Here is a 16927-nt window from a genome sequence, read left to right on the forward strand (position 1 = left end):
GTGACCCCATCTATGCTCGGAGGTGGTTATAAGCATATGAATATTGCACACACACACCAATAGGAACTATATAAACAAGCTGATTGGTGACACAAAAAAAGTGCAACAGTCTATTTTCTATAATCATTATTCTTTTGTTTAATTTAATATTCATCTCATTTAATTTGGTTTAATTTTGGAGACTCGGAGCCACTTGAAGATCATCCTCCTTGTTCAGTCATGGCCTTTATTTGTAATGTATGTGAGTGCCATAAAGGTGTCACAGTTTAACATTGTACTGTAAAATCAATCTGCTGCAACTAAAGCTATTGCTGTGATGTTAATCTAGCATAATAAACCCGGGGGGGGGGGGGGGGGGGTGTGGTCACAATCCAATGAAAAATAAAATTGAAAGGCTGATGGCTTTTTATTTGCATGTGTTTCTTTATGTAACTATTAAATATTAAGTATCTATTAAATGTATTATAAGTTAAAATCTACTTTTATATTATGCAGGTTATGGATAAAATATGATAAATCAAATAGTTGAATAAAATATATGAGATTTTTGGAAATCACCAAGCGACCCAACCCCCAACCCCCACCCCAACCAGATCCTAGAACAGATATAAATGATGATGATGAAGTCTTACTATTTCTCCACCCATGGCACTGCTCTCTGCTTCTTCTCTCCGGCTGAGGATGATGATGATGAAGGCTTCTGAGCTTTAACACTCTGTGAGGATGAGCCTTTCAGAAACGCCTGCATCTCTGCTCCTGCAAACACACACACATTACTGCTGTTATGGTTTACAGGGACTCTCCATAGAATTATATACAGTGGTCAACATGTGAAAGGGATTAAATGAGTGAATTAATTTATTTTCTGTTCAGCTAAGTCGCTTTATTAATCAGGGGTCGCCACAGCGGAATGAACCGTTAACTTATCCAGCATAGGTTTTACACAACGGATGCCCTTTCAGCAACCCATCACTGGGAAACACCCATACACTCCCATTTACACACACACTACAGCCAGTTTAGTGAATCAATTCCCCTATAGCGCATGTGTTTTGACTGAACCGGAGCACCCAGAGGAAACCCACGCCAACACGGGGAGAACATGCAAACTCCACACAGAAACACACACTGACCCAGCCGGGACTCGAACCAGAGACCTTCTTGCTGTGAGGCGATCATGCTACCCACTGCGCCACCCAAGTGGATCAAATACATGTTTCAAAATTGTTCAGAGACAAGACTGGGTGAACAATAGTTTTAGGACAACTTTGGATCTACTTTACATGTTGACCACTGTACACACTGTCATACTCTCACACATATTTTTATATCAAATCGCACCAAATATTTTGATTTTAAACCACACAGTCTCACATGCACATACTCGCAACACACACACACACACACACACACACACACACACACACACACACTGCAGAAAGTATTTTTTATTGTACATGCTGAACACCTGACAATCAAAACCACAACATAATCTTGCAGTAACTACTGCATTCACATTATAACAAAACAAAACGAGTATACGCTAATATTTACACTCGAGAAGGAGTTAATTTTAATTTAATATCACTATATCCATAGTTCTGGATGCTTTTCGACTTGACCGTCCTTTAAGGGTTCAAAATGAAAATTTAAATCAGTTGGAAAAAGAAGATATTGGACACCGAGCACATTTATCTTTAATTGACGTCTAACAGATGTCTAAATATATAATATTGGGTTAATTTGGGCAGTCAGAAATATATCAAACAGACGTCTAATTTTCCAAAACTATACTAGTTACCAAATAAACAGATCAGACAGACTCCACAAGCGTAGTTAATCATTCCTAATGATGATTAGTCTAGTTTTGAGCTCTTCTTAGACGTCTATTAGATGTTCACTGAGAGCCAAAAATTGGCCTTATTTTATTGAAACCGTCTATTAGACTTCTGTTAAACACACAAAAATGCTTGCTGAGTTTGTCTATTTACATTTCTCTACTTGCCTAATGAAATAATAAGATGTAACATATAAAGGCGACTCATTCATATATATATTTCTGATCAAAGTACAATATAACACCTCTCTTAAATATAAACAATTAAAAAACAATACTTCTCTTAAACACAATATTAATTAAGAACATGACATCTCTCTAGATAATAACTGAAATATAACATCTCATTAATTAGAGATCTATCGTTACTCAATGTAGTGCACTGGAGTGAGTCTGCACCGCGCGCTACTCTTCATCACATATTATAAATAATAAGCATAATTATGCATTATTCATGTGTAAAAGCAGACGCGACTGATGTTCTCACCTTAATATGATCGATGTAGATCACAATAAATCTCTTTATGATCAAATAAACTCGAATAAAACTCCTGACGATCTGTTGACACTGCGCGGGTCCTCAGATTCCCGCCAGACGCGCAGGTGACGTGAGCGCGTGCGCGTGTACGTCACTGCCGCGCGCCGCCGCTGTGCAGAATCACGTGATCATCCATTTCTACTTAAAATGTAAGATTCGTTTATTTTATTTCTGGTTGTTTCTGGTTGTTTTGACAACAGTATTATTATTGATAATGGTCGACATTTATTTTCACGCGCACATAATCGGTCTGTGCTCCTGGGAGATGATTTCAGCACTGCATAAACTCTGTTTAATTATGATATTTCACAAAATATATCATTTTAATCTACAGGAGCTTTCAGCGAGCAGAGCAGTGAAATACAGGTGTATTATTAGCTGACATGCCATATTTATCAGCTGATGTCTCTAATACAACTCAATATGCTTATTAAAAACTTTTTAAACAAGAAAAAAAGAGACAAATGTTCCAATTAAAAGCCAACATTGTCGATGACAAAGAAAATATTGAAAATAACCTACAGTTCTGATATAATTATATATGTTATTTTTAACTTTGATATACCCAACTGTGTACATGTGTGTGTGTTTTGTAACTTACGCATATTTCATATTACTATAAGTGCAATATTTGAAGCATTGTCATATTTATTGAAAAAAATATCATTATAGCACAAGAATAAACTTTATTATTTTATTATAATGATATTTTTCCTGCTGACGGGAGTGATCTGTGATCTGCGTCTCTGCGCTCTGCTAGTTCAGTTTGCACCGCCGTGCGTCATCACGTCATCACTCTAGCGTCATAATAAAGCTATTAAAATTCTATGTTGGAAAAATGGTCATTCCCTATTAAATTTAAAGGATATAATTCTGTAATGAAAGCCATTCCCTCTGGTTTACTAATGCGAATGAGAAGTCATATGTCCTCATATAGTACTCATATGACTGATCCTGTGATGGGGTAGATTTTTGTAGTAAATAAACGTGTAAACAAAGTTATTAGATTAATATTTCTTAAAAACAGAGCCTTAAAACCTAGAGGAAATGTTTTTGGACTGTTTGTTTTGAAGATATTGTGTGGAAAAAAGCTTGGTTGCTTCCTTTTCGTTTCTGCACACGTAATAAACATAGGGAACTACATTTGAAACCACATGTATGTTATTAAACATTATCTAAATTCATGCAGACTGATGGAAATTGCTCATTCTGTTTAGATCATCCGGAGTCTTTAGTTCATATTTTTAATAAAAGTCAACATTCAAAGAAGTTTTTGGGAAGACTTATTGTAAAAAAATCAGGGTTTAGATGTAATTTGACCCCTAAAGATGTTATATTTTATTTTGACTCAAACTATTTATCTGTGGAATTTATAATGAATCTTTTAATTGTATTTGGTAATTTTCATATTCAGATGTAGATTGAATAACTCTAAACCTTTTAAAGGTTTCTATTATAGATATTCATTTATCTATACATATATAGACTCGCTCCTCCAGTATATTAATAGCAAGAAATGTCAAGACAGAATTATAGTTGCAAAGGAGCTGAAGTCAATTAAATAGTAACTTGCTGTCAATAGGGTAGGTTAAATCATGTATCATTGTAAAGGTTTATGTTGAAATTGTCTTTTTATTTATTTTATGTAATTTATATTTTAGTTTATTTTAATGTTATTAGTGACATTTGTATTATTTGGATGTCATGTTTAAATTGTATATTTGCTGTTGTTTAAATAAATATATAAATATATATATATATATATATATATATATATATATATATATATATATATATATATATTAGAATAGCATGTGTGCTCTCAGTTTTAGTGTTTTAATATCATTAGTGTGTTTATATTCTGAATATATACTGCATGTGTGATGTTATATTTCTCTCTGTGTATGTAGATACATCTATCGAGTATCTGTTATGATTGAGTTTGATTATTTTTATTGCTTCATTTATTCGTTTATTCGTTTATATTTATGTATTCTATTTATTAACTAAATATTAACATTGTGTTAGATGCTTTGAGTGAATCCTTGATTTGTAATTTGTATTTCTTTATTGTTTAAATAAATGAAAACAAACAAACAAACAAACAAACAAACACAAAAATACTTAAATAACTGTTTAAATGGTAATTTCACACAAATGTAAATCTATATTTTCATATTTAATTATTTCTGTATTTAAAATGTTATTGTACACATGTTACATCTGATGTATATAGTTTCATTAATAAAATTAGTATAGTGTATTAACTACTCTTAGTTATTATTAATTAATTAATTTACTGTTAATTATAAAATATTACAATTAAACTAATATTAAATAGATAAATTAATGGACAACACTGTGGCTCAGTGGTTAGCACTGTGGCCTCACAGCATGAGGTCTCTGGTTCGAGTCCCGGCTGGGTCAGTTGGTGTTTCTGTGTGGAGTTTGCATGTTCTCCCCGTGTTGGTGTGGGTTTCCTCCGGGTGCTCCGGTTTCCCCCACAGTCCAAACACATGCGCTGTAGGGGAATTGATCAACTAAACTGGCCGTAGTGTATGAGTGTGTGTGAGTCAATGAGTGTGTATGGGTGTTTCCCAGTACTGGGTTGCAGCTGGAAGGGCATCCACTGTGTAAAAACATATGCTGGAATAGTTGGTGGTTCATTCTGCTGTGGCAAGCCCTGATGAATAAAGGACTAAGCTGAAGGAAAATTAATGAATGAATGAAATGAATTAATGTGTGTTGGGTACAGATTATTCATTCGTTCATTTTCTTTTCGGCTTAGTCTCTTTGGGTGCACATTAATAAACAATATGAATAATACTCGCTATAATGTCTGTTTTTTTATACTGAGATGGTTGGGGTAGGCGTTAATAAAATATAATTAATGGGTAATTTAATAAATAATATAAATAATGCTGGTTAACTTCTGCAGCCGCAGCTGTATGCCCGTATATTCTACAATGACTGTGCTTCTGTTGACGGGAGAGCTCGGCGTTTGGCTAGTGTGGCCTGCGTCGCTGTACGTCATTGCGTCACTGCACGCACAGTGTTTTTGCTTCGTCTCTTTGAAGCGGCGGAGAGTCTGTCGTGTTTCTGCCGTTGGTTGTCTCTCGGTTCGGGCTCGGGAGGCTCGTCTGATGCTCGCCGGAGTTCGGGACGCTGCCGGTGGAGCGGCGCGAGGCCTGAGGGACGCGGAGCCGCGGAGTTTAGCAGAGACTGACTGCGCATGCTCATGAACCGCCCGAATGAACGCGGATCAATAAAGATCCGATCAAAACACGAGAATCCGCATCAGAACCGCGACCCAGCCGGACACACGGAGACCGGAGAGCCAGCCGATCACAGCCATCGATCACTCACCGATAACTGATCGATAGAGGAGCAGCAGAGGAGATGCGGACACAATACACACATACACACACACTTAAACACACTCACTAACGCATTCACACACTCATATACACACTCTCATGCACACTCATTAACACGTATATATACACACACATGTATACATACACACACAAACACGCACATATACACACTCGTTAACGCATACACACACACACACACACACACACCCAAACAAGGACAGGCATACACTCATACACACACACACACACACATTAACACATAAAGAAGCATACACACACACAAACAAATAAAGACATATACACACACAGACACTAACCCATACACGCAGTCATACTCACTCACACATAAACACACTAACACAAATACACACTGTCACACACTCACTAACAAATACACACACATATCTACGCATACACTCATACTCGCGCGCACACACACACACACACACACACACTGATGCCGTCTGCGGGATGAGATGCTCACGTTAGGCAGGTGTGACTGCTCTTCCTCTGGAGCGGTGTGTGTGTGATCAGCTGGATGTGAGACTCACACACACACACACTCTCACACACACACACACACACACTCTCACACACACACACACATCATGCAGGCTCCGCCCTTCCAGTATGACTTCTACAGTGAGGAGAACGCACACAAGTGGAGAGGCCTGCTGGTGCCGTCACTCAACAAGGTGAGACTGACAGCTGTCAATCAAACACAGGTCACATGACTCTCTGATCAGCCAATCACACACTCATGCTCAGCATCTCCAGTGTTGTTTGAGGAGTTTCACAATGATAAAGCTGACCAATGGTGTTGGGTAAATGCTGGACTCTGATTGGCTGCTGGTCACTCTCAGGTGTTTGGTTATTGTCAGATAAAGGCACAGCTAAAGTAGTTCCGGCAGGTTTAGAGCGCATTACAGCTCCATATCACTCCGCTCAATGATTAGAGTTAGAAATCATATCAGAACAGAACAGAAGGCGTGTGTGTGTGTGTGTGTGTGTGTGTGTGTGTGTGTGTGTGTGTGTGTGTGTGTGATGTCCTGCACACTGAGAGTTTGGTTGAGCTGCAGGTGTTCAGGGAAGCATCAGCATCTTAGCTCTTCATTCCAGTAATCCACCGTTGATCCAAAATGGCCGCGTGTTGGGTGCAGTTTCAGTGTGTGTGTGTGTGTGTGTGTGTGTGTGTGTGGAGGACGAGGCTCTCACTCACACTATTGTGTTTGGCAGTGTTATTGCTGTTTCTTGCTGCTTTCTGTGACACTGAATCCATAGCAACAGTAAAACTCCAGAACGGGCTTTATTCTGTCTGTCTGACTGTGATTCTGTCTGTGGTTCTGTGTGTCCTGTCTGTCTGTCTGTCTATCGCTCAGTCCATTTTTCTGTATGTCTGTTGTCCTGTCTGTGGTTCTGTCTGTCTCTCTATTCCTCTGTCCATTCTTCTTTGTCTGTGGTTCTGTCTGTCACTTCATCCCTCTTTCCATTCTTCTGGCTGTCTGTCCATTTGTTTGTCTGTGGTTCAGTCTGTCTGTGTCTCTGTGGTTTTGTCTGTTCTTCTGTCTATCTGTCTGTACTTTTGTCTGTGGTTCTGTCTGCTTGTCCATTTGTCTCTCTGTGGTTCTGTCTGTCTGACCTTTTGTCTGTCTGTGGTTCTGTCCATTTGTCTGTCTGTGGTTCTGTCTGTCTGTGGTTCTGTCTGTCTGTCTGTTTGTCATCACACCATTCTTCCGTTTGTCATCACTTTGTCTGTTGTTCTGTCTGTCTGTGGTTCTGTCTGTCCTTCTGTCTGTCACTCAATCCCTCTTTCCGTTCTTCTGTCTGTCTGTCTGTCCATTTGTTTGTTTGTGGTTCAGTCTGTCTGGGTCTCTGTGGTTTTGTCTGTTCTTGTCCATGTGTCTGTACTTTTGTCTGTGGTTCTGTTTGTCTGTCCATTTGTCTGTGGTTCTGTCTGTCCGTCAATCTGTCTGTCTGTGGTTCTGTCCGTCTGTCTGTCCATCCCTCTGTCCATTCTTTAGTTTGTCATCTTTCTGTCTGTTGTTCTGTCTGTCTGTGGTTCTGTCTGTCTATCTGTCTGTCTCTCAATCCCTTTTTCCCTTCTTCTGTCTGTCCATTTGTTTTTCTGTGGTACTGTCTGTGGTTCTCTATGTCTTTCTGTCCGTTTGTGGTTCTGTCTGTCTGTGGTTCTGTCTGTCTGGGTTTCTGTCTGTCTGTCTGTGATTCTGTTTGTGTGTGGTTCTGTCGGTTCTTCTGTCCATCTGTCTGTCCTTTTGTCTGTGGTTCTCTGTCTGTGGTTTTGTCTGTCCGTCCATTTGTCTGTCTGGTTTTGTCTGTCTGTGGTTCTGTCCATCTGTTTGTCTGTCTGTCCATTCTTCTGTTTGTCATGTTTCTGTCTGTTGTTCTGTCTGTCTGTGGTTCTGTCTGTCCATCTGTCTGTCTCTTCATCCCTCTTTCCGTTCTTCTGTCTGTCTGTCTATTTTTTCTGTGGTACTGTCTGTGGTTCTCTATGTCTGTCTGCTTGTGATTCTGTCTGTTCTTCTGTCCATCCATCTGTCTGTCTGTGGTTCTGTCTGTTTGTCTGTGGTTCTGTCTGTCTCTGTGGTTCTGTTTGTGGTTCTGTCTGTGCGTGGTTCTGTCGGTTCTTTTGTCCATCTGTCTGTTCTTTTGTCTGTGGTTCTGTCTGTCTGTCTGTCCGTCTGTCTGTCTGTTCATCCCTCTGTCCGTTCTTATGTTTGTCATCTTTCTGTCTGTTGTTCTGTCTGCCTGTGATTCTGTCTGTTCTTCTATCCATCCATCTGTCTGTCTCTGGTTCTGTCTGTGTTTCTGTCTGTCTGTGGTTCTGTCTGATTGTCTGTGTTTCTGTTTATGGTTCTGTCTGTTTGTATGTGGTTCTGTCTGTTTGTCTGTGGTTCTGTCTGTCTGTGGTTCTGTCTGTTTGTGGGTCTGTCTGTCTGTGGTTCTGTCTGTCTGTGGTTCTGTCTGTCTGTAGGTCTGTCTGTCTGTGGTTCTGTCTGTTTGTGGGTCTGTCTGTGTGTCTGTGGTTCTGTCTGTCTGTCTGTTTGTGGGTCTGTCTGTCTGTGGTTCTGCCTGTCTGTGGTTCTGTCTGTTTGTGGGTCTGTCTGTTCTTCTGCCAATCTGTCTGTTCTTTTGTCTATCTGTTCTTTTGTCTGTCTGTGGTTTTGTCTGTCTGTGGTCTGTCTGTTTGCTGTGTGTTAGCTGCTGCTGCTGCAGTGTGTGTGTCAGTGTGTCAGTAGTGTGTTCTAGTCTGCACCGACGATGTCATCAGGGGTCATGTGACCTGTGCTGTTGTCTGATCCTCCACAGCTGAGTGTCTGCTGCCACACACACACACACACTGGAGAAGTGTTTGGTGTAGAAACAGCTTTCTCTGTCACATTGCTTGTGAATTCCACAAATGATTAGAAAGAAACGGTGAGGCACTGAGGAGTCTGATGCACTAATGTTTATCATGTTTCCCAGAGCAGAGGCTTTCAGTGTCTGAGGAGCTGCGTGAGATGTAAATGAGAACAGTGTGTGTTAATACTCTCCCTATTACACACACACACACACACACACACACACACACACTGTCAGCGTACTGTACTGTACATTCCCTCTAAATACCAGCACACCATAGTTCCACCGCAGGAATGCTGGGAATGAAGCGTCAGGCATGTGATCAAGTAGACGCGTCTCTCAGACATGAGGGCGAGAGACTGTCTGTATATATATATATATATATCTGTCTGTCTGTCTGTATGTCTCTCTCTCTCTCTCTGACAGGTATACACATATATTTTTCTCTTGATCTCTCTCTCTCTCTCTCTTTCTTCTCTCTCTTGATTTTCTTTTAGTAATTTTAAAATAAAAACATTTACTTAGTACACTTTGCATATTTAATAAAAAACCTAAAATTCATTTATTTATTAACCTATAATATCATTTATTTACAATGAAATTTATGTTTGCTATATTTTATTAATTTATTACACAAACAATTAAAAAAATATTTAATAGTACTATTTTTATTTTTTAAATGTTTTTACTTATTTAATGATACACTTGTTAGTCTTTCTTTTCTTTATTTATTACAAAATAATGATAATTAAATTTGCTGTTTATCAAGTTTGTGAGCCCACTTGTTCCTGCTGTCCTCTTCAGTTGTACTGGTTAACTTTGACAGCATGATGGGGTTGTCCCATTGACCTGACTGTGTGTGTGCAGAGAGTCTGACGTTGACATTGCAGATGCAGATTATGTAGTACAGTGTGTGTGTGTGTGTGTGTGTGTGTGTGTGTGTGTGTGCGTGTGCGCGCAGGTCTGTACTATCTGTGGTTTCACTGAGTGAAATTCCTCACATGACTGTGGAGAAGTCAAGTCCACACCCACCCACCGTTCATCCACCTACCGCTGCAGTGATGTCATGAGCACCACTGCTTGTGTGTGTGTGTGTGTGCGTGTGTGCACTCTGTGGTGGAGGATTTCACACAACGTCAGACGCAAACACACATGAGGAACTGTGTGTGTGTGTGTGTGTTTTAATGTCTCAACAGGAAGATAACCTTAGGCCAGTTTCTCTAGAACACAAACAGTCCCTCAAATGTTGAGCGTCTTCCAGTGTGTTTGTGAAAATATGTGGTGGTGGGAGCTGCACACACACAGACGTGGGTGGAGGAGGAATACAGACTCTAGCTGCTGTTCTTTCAGTATTGCTGATGTTTGGATCTGTAGTAATATTGTGGTGTGTTTGAGACGCTGTGGGTGTGTGTTTCAGGTGCTGAATCAGGTGCACCCAAAGCTGTCGTCCCAGCAGGAGGCGCTGCAGTACATTGAGGGCCTGATCCTGGTGCTGCTCAACACACTCTGCCAGGCCCAGCCGCGCACTGTACAGGATGTGGAGGTGAACACCATTAGCACACCAGCGTCGCACCATCACCACACTAGCGTCGCGTCACACCCTCACTACACCAGCGTCACACAGCACCATCACTACACCAGCCTCACAACACACCATCACTACACAAGCGTCACACCATCACTACATTGTCACTACACCATCACCACACCAGTGGCACACCAGCATCACAAATCACCACACCCACATTGTAAATGCTACACGTCATCACAGCACCGTCACTACGCCACCACAACATCATCACTACACCATTACCACACCAACATTGTAACCGCAATACACCATCACCACAACATCACCATACCGTCACTACACCATCACCACACCGTCATTGTAACCACAACACACCATCACAGCACCATCACTACACCATCATTACACCGTCACCACACCAGCATCACTACATCATCACTATACCAACATTGCAACCATAACACACCATCACATCACTACACCATCACCACACCAACATTGTAACCGCAATACACCATCACCATACCAACATTGCAACCATAACACACCATCACATCACCATGACCACACCATCACTACACCATCACCATACCAACATTGTAACCATAACACACCATCACATCACTACACCATCACCACACCAACATTGTAACCATAACACACCATCACATCACTACACCATCACCACACTAACATTGTAACCACAATACACCATCACCATACCAACATTGTAACCATAACACACCATCACATCACCATGACCACACCAACATTGTAACTGCAACACACCATCACAGCACCATCACTACACCGTCACCACACCAGCATCACAACATCATCACTACACCATCACCATACCAACATTGAAACCATAACACACCATCACATCACCACACTACTACACCATCACCACACCAACATTGTTACCGCAATGCACCATCACCAAAACATCACATCACCACACCATCAGTACACCACCACAACATTACCACACCATCACTACACCATCACTACACCACCACAACATCCATCACCACACCATCACTGCTCCATCACCACACCAACTTTGTAACCGCAGCACACCATCACAGCACCATCACTACACCATCACCACACCAGGATCACAACATAATCACCACACCATCACTGCACCATCACCACACCAACATTGTAACCACAGCACACCATCACCACACCATCACAACAACATAATCACCACACCATCACTGCACCATCACCACACCAACATTGTAACCACAGCACACCATCACCACACCATCACAACAACATAATCACCACACCATCACTGCTCCATCACCACACCAACATTGTAACCGCAGCACACCATCACAGCACCATCACCACACCAGGATCACAACATAATCACCACAGCATCACTACACCATCACCACACCAACATTGCAACCGCAGCACACCATCACCACACCATCACAGCACCATCACCACACCAGGATCACAACATAATCACCACAGCATCACTACACCATCACCACACCAACATTGCAACCGCAGCACACCATCACCACACTATCACAGCACCATCACCACACCAGGATCACAACATAATCACCACAGCATCACTACACCATCACCACACCAACATTGCAACCGCAGCACACCATCACCACACCATCACAGCACCATCACCACACCAGGATCACAACATAATCACCACAGCATCACTACACCATCACCACACCAACATTGCAACCGCAGCACACAATCACCACACCATCACAACAACATAATCACCACACCATCACTGCACCATCACCACACCAACATTGTAACCGCAGCACACCATCACCACACCATCACAACAACATAATCACCACACCATCACTGCTCCATCACCACACCAACATTGTAACCGCAGCACACCATCACCACACCATCACAGCTCTCCTAGAGTTAAACTGTAGAGTTTTGAATCCATTCAGTCAATCTCCAGCTCTGAGAGCACTTTTAGCTTAACTTGTCAAAGATCATAGATGAATCTGATTAGACATTAGCATCTGGCTCCAAAATGCTTGACAATTCCGTAGTCGCATCATGTATTAAGGTAAAATGAAAAGTGACTATATTCTAGCAGGAACTACACTCTCATCCTGGCGTAATAATCAAGGAGCTGTACTGCCCTGCCATGACTACAGCCGGAGCATTAATATCACACCGCGCTGTTAGCTAGGGACTATTTTCATGCGCAGCATAATATCACTACACTGCTGCAGTCAGGGCACAGCAGTGGAAAGAGTCATCTGAGGAGTCTGACAAACCACAAAGTCTGAAAAACACTCTTGTCATATGAAGTTGTGAAGCAAGAGAGACGTGTTGCTTCACGCCGCTGAGCATCATGGGATTTCTGCATTGTGTAACGACTCTGATCTTCTTCACTAACTGCTGTTCACCTGCTGTTTTTGTGTCTGCTTGTTGCTCACAGACGAGACGCTCAGGTGCTTTAGTTTGTGCTTTAAAGTCGAGCTCATGTTAAACGCTCTGCTGTTTATCATGCTCGGCTCCCTCTGCTTCCCTCTGCTTCTTCATCATCATCATCATCATCATCATCATCTCTGTGTGATTGTGCTGTAAACACACTCAGGGTTCCCACTGCTCCTGGGCTTTCTGGAATGTTATGTGATTTTAAAGTGGCATGAAATTAGACCAATATCTCAGCCCAGAGTTTTGTAGAGTTAGGGAACTCCAGCTACAAATTTAAATGAAATAATATGAACACATTTCAGCTTAAAAGCCCTCCTGAGAGGACAAAAGCACATTACAAATATTTCCAAAGGGTTTAGATATACAGTTGAAGTCAGAAGTGTTTGCCCTCTTGTGAATACTTCTTATCAGATATTTCCCAGATGATGTTTCTCAGATTCAGGAATTTCTCTCAGTATTTCCTCTAATATTTGTTCTTCTGGAGAAAGTCTTATTTGTTTTATTTCAGCTAGAATAAAAGCAGTTTTTAATAGTTTTAAAGCCATTTTAAGGTCAATATTATTAGCCCCCTTCAGCAATATTAGTGTTGGATTGTCTCCAGAATAAACCACTGTTATACACTGACTTGCCTAATTACCCTAACTTTACCCTAATTACTCTAGTTAAGCCTTTAAATGTCACTTTAAGCTGTATAGAAGTGTCTTGAAGAATATCTAGTCTAATATTATTTACTGTCATCATGACAAAGAGAAAATAAATCAGTTATTAGAGATGAGTTATTAACACTGTTATCATTAGAGATGTGTTGGAGAAATCTGCTCTCTGTTAAACAGAAATTGGGGAAAAAAATCAATTGGAGGGCTAATAATTCTGACTTCAGTTGTAGTTTACTATAGTATTACTACAATATTTTGGGCAATTTGTCATACAAAAGGTTATTTTCAACCTATCGTGAAGAGAGCCGAGTTTTCTACTAAACTAAAATATATTTACCTGTCATCGAGGCGGGAGATACTGTGACATTATAATTACGTTACATGAAAAAATACTATAGTAAATAGTTGGAAGAATACTATAGATACTTGAATTAAACTGTCATGGTAATTAGATTGTTACTGTGGGATGACACAACTGTACAGGAGGCTTCAGTTTTTTACGCTATAGTTATACACCATCACAGTGCACCATCACCAAACACTAACGTGACAGTATCAGTTTACGGTTACCGTACAGTATGCTACCGAATACTGTAGAGTTGTACACATTTTACACTTTACTATGTGGTTCAAAAAGATGTTCATTATAAATTACTGTAGTTTTCCCCCGTGTGGATATCTCTCAGACATCACGACAGAACAGATAAAAGCGCACAAAAGCATGTGGCGTACATTATTGTTTATTTATTTTTGTACGGGGGAAAGTGCTCCACAATAATAACCCTCTAGTTTTGTCACAAGGGTTGCATTTCTTTTTTCGTTCAAACATCAACAAACATTTACGGCTGCTGCACATCTCGATGTTCAGGTTACAGTAGTTTATTCCGCTGAAATGCCAGATTATTACTAAACAAGACAGACATTCATTGCAGTGATTACATGGCAGGGTACATTATGTTGTATAAGTGTGGTGTTTGTATCTGATCTTTATAAAACACATTAACATATTTATACACATAGCTAGACCTGTATATCATCTTTATTGGTGCTGTCAAACAAGTTATAGCAGTTTGTACACATGGATGTATTGAATAAATGTTAATACATGCTGCCTTTTCTTCCGTTTTTAACCAGCTTCTTGAACTTTCCCCTCTTTATGAGCAAAAACATTTGGAAGTCTATAAAAGCTGTTCAACATTTCTTATTTGAGCCGATTTAAACTATTATAAACAACATAAAACAGAAACATTTTGATGTTCTAATAGTGATTCCTAGAAGATTCCTTTCGTCTGAATTTTGCACATCATCGATGACGTTGTGTGATGACAACCTACACAACACAATCCACATTTTAGTGCAAGAGGATATATGTGGTCAAATGGTCAGTATTATTTATTTAATAAAGTATTTTCAACAGTGACAGCAGGAAATATTACTATAGTAAGACTTCATCATGAGCGTCTTTACTTTCTCCTGCAGGCACGCTCCTGTTTGTGTACAAAGGTTCACATTGATAAGGCACTGTATCTGCACTATGATCAATAAAACTGTGTGATTGAGGAGATTCTGATGAGGAGAATCCTACAATATGACACAGCTCTCAGAATCACTCTCCTCTCCTCAGTGTGTGTAATATTGCATTACCGGTATGCAATAATAATAAAAATAATAAGAAAGAAATGTAGAAATGCTAAAGAACATCAATACAAGGATGGGCTAAGTGGTTAGCACTGTGGCCTCACAGTAAGAAGGTTGCTGGTTTGAGTCCCGGCTGGGTCAGTTGGTGTTTCAGTGTGGAGTTTGCATGTTCTCCCCGTGTTGGTGTGGGTTTCCTCCGGGTGCTCCGGTTTCCCCCACAGTCCAAACACATGTGGTATAGGGGAACTGATGAACTAAACTGGCCGTAGTGTATGAGTGAGTGTATGGGTGTTTCCCAGTACTGGGTTGCATATGGAAGGGCATCTGCTCTGTAAAATATGCTGAAATAGTTGGCGATTCATTCCACTGTGGCTACCCCTGATGAATAAAGAGACTAAGTCGAAGGAAAATGAATAAATAAATGCATACAAGGATGATTGGCTTGCCAGAGCATTTGAAAAAATAGATTTTAGAAGCCATGATTTGCTTGTGAACTCCAAAGTAAGATATAAGGCTAGTCTAAATCTTATTTTCTGCACTACATATACCCCAAAAACAACTAATATGAAAGATAATTTACTAAATTATTGGTATGTTTTAATAGATGACCCCAAAATGAACGGGATTTTCAATAAAGAACCGTTAATCACAAAAGAGCTAGTAATATCAGAAATACAGTTGTAAAGGCATGCTCTATATATAAAAAGCTTCACACAGCTCCACCACAGGTCAGGTTTTATTAGGGAATTTTAAATGTGGTAATCGTGTCAATTGTGAATGTACAAACGATAAAGGTTTTTCACCATCCTGACTATAACGGTGGTATTCGTATTAGGAGCTTCATAACAGGTAAGACTGAAAATGTGATCTGTATTATTGAATCATCAGCTGTTTCTAATCTGTAATTAGGTGTTCTAAGATAGAGATGGACAATTAAAGTATAATTAAAGAATTATTCGCCCTCCTAAATATTTTTTCCCTAATTTCTGTTTAACAGAGCAGATTTCTTCAGCACATCTCTAATCATAACAGTGTTAATAACTCATCTCTAATAACTGATTATTTTCTCTTTGTCATGATGACAGTAAATAATATTAGACTAGATATTCTTCAAGACACTAGTATTCAGCTTAAAGTGACATTTAAAGGCTTCACTAGGGTAATTAGGGTAAAGTTAGGGTAATTAGGCAAGTCATTGTATAACAGTGGTTTATTCTGGAGACAATCCAACACTAATATTGCTGAAGGGGCTAATAATATTGAGCTTAAAATGGGTTTTATTCTAGCCCAAATAAAACAGATAAGACTTTTTCTCCAGAAGAACAAATATTAGAGGAAATACTGAGAGAAATTCCTGAATCTGAGAAACATCATCTGGGAAATATCTGAAGAAGAAATGTCATAGGGCAGCGTATAATTCTGATTTCAGCTGTACATGTACTGTGTTCCGGCTAATTCACCACACCAGTGTGAGTTTGTTCTTACACTTAATAAATTTGGAGTGTTATAAAATTAGCATAATAGTACGTA

General features: G+C 39.9%; 2 protein-coding genes across 2 annotated transcripts in view; one reads left to right on the forward strand and one right to left on the reverse strand.

Moving 5' to 3' along the window:
* Positions 1-2440, reverse strand: part of rfc4 (replication factor C (activator 1) 4) — a 14126-nt gene extending 11686 nt beyond the window's left edge. The window contains exons 1-2 of the mRNA XM_056468680.1: positions 2325-2440; positions 633-756 (exon numbers count right to left, since the gene is read on the reverse strand). Of these exons, the coding sequence (XP_056324655.1) occupies positions 633-748 (116 nt within the window). The 5' untranslated portion in view covers positions 749-756; positions 2325-2440. The remainder of the gene's footprint in view (positions 1-632; positions 757-2324) is intronic.
* Positions 2441-5406: 2966 nt separating this feature from the next.
* The window catches only part of sos1 (son of sevenless homolog 1 (Drosophila)), a 52282-nt gene continuing 40761 nt past the window's right edge, over positions 5407-16927 (forward strand). The window contains 2 exon segments of the mRNA XM_056467691.1: positions 5407-6447; positions 10530-10655. Coding sequence (XP_056323666.1) covers positions 6361-6447; positions 10530-10655 — 213 coding nt within the window. The 5' untranslated portion in view covers positions 5407-6360.

Source organism: Danio aesculapii, chromosome 11 (genome assembly GCF_903798145.1).
Source record: "Danio aesculapii chromosome 11, fDanAes4.1, whole genome shotgun sequence".
Taxonomy (NCBI): Eukaryota; Metazoa; Chordata; class Actinopteri; order Cypriniformes; family Danionidae; genus Danio; species Danio aesculapii.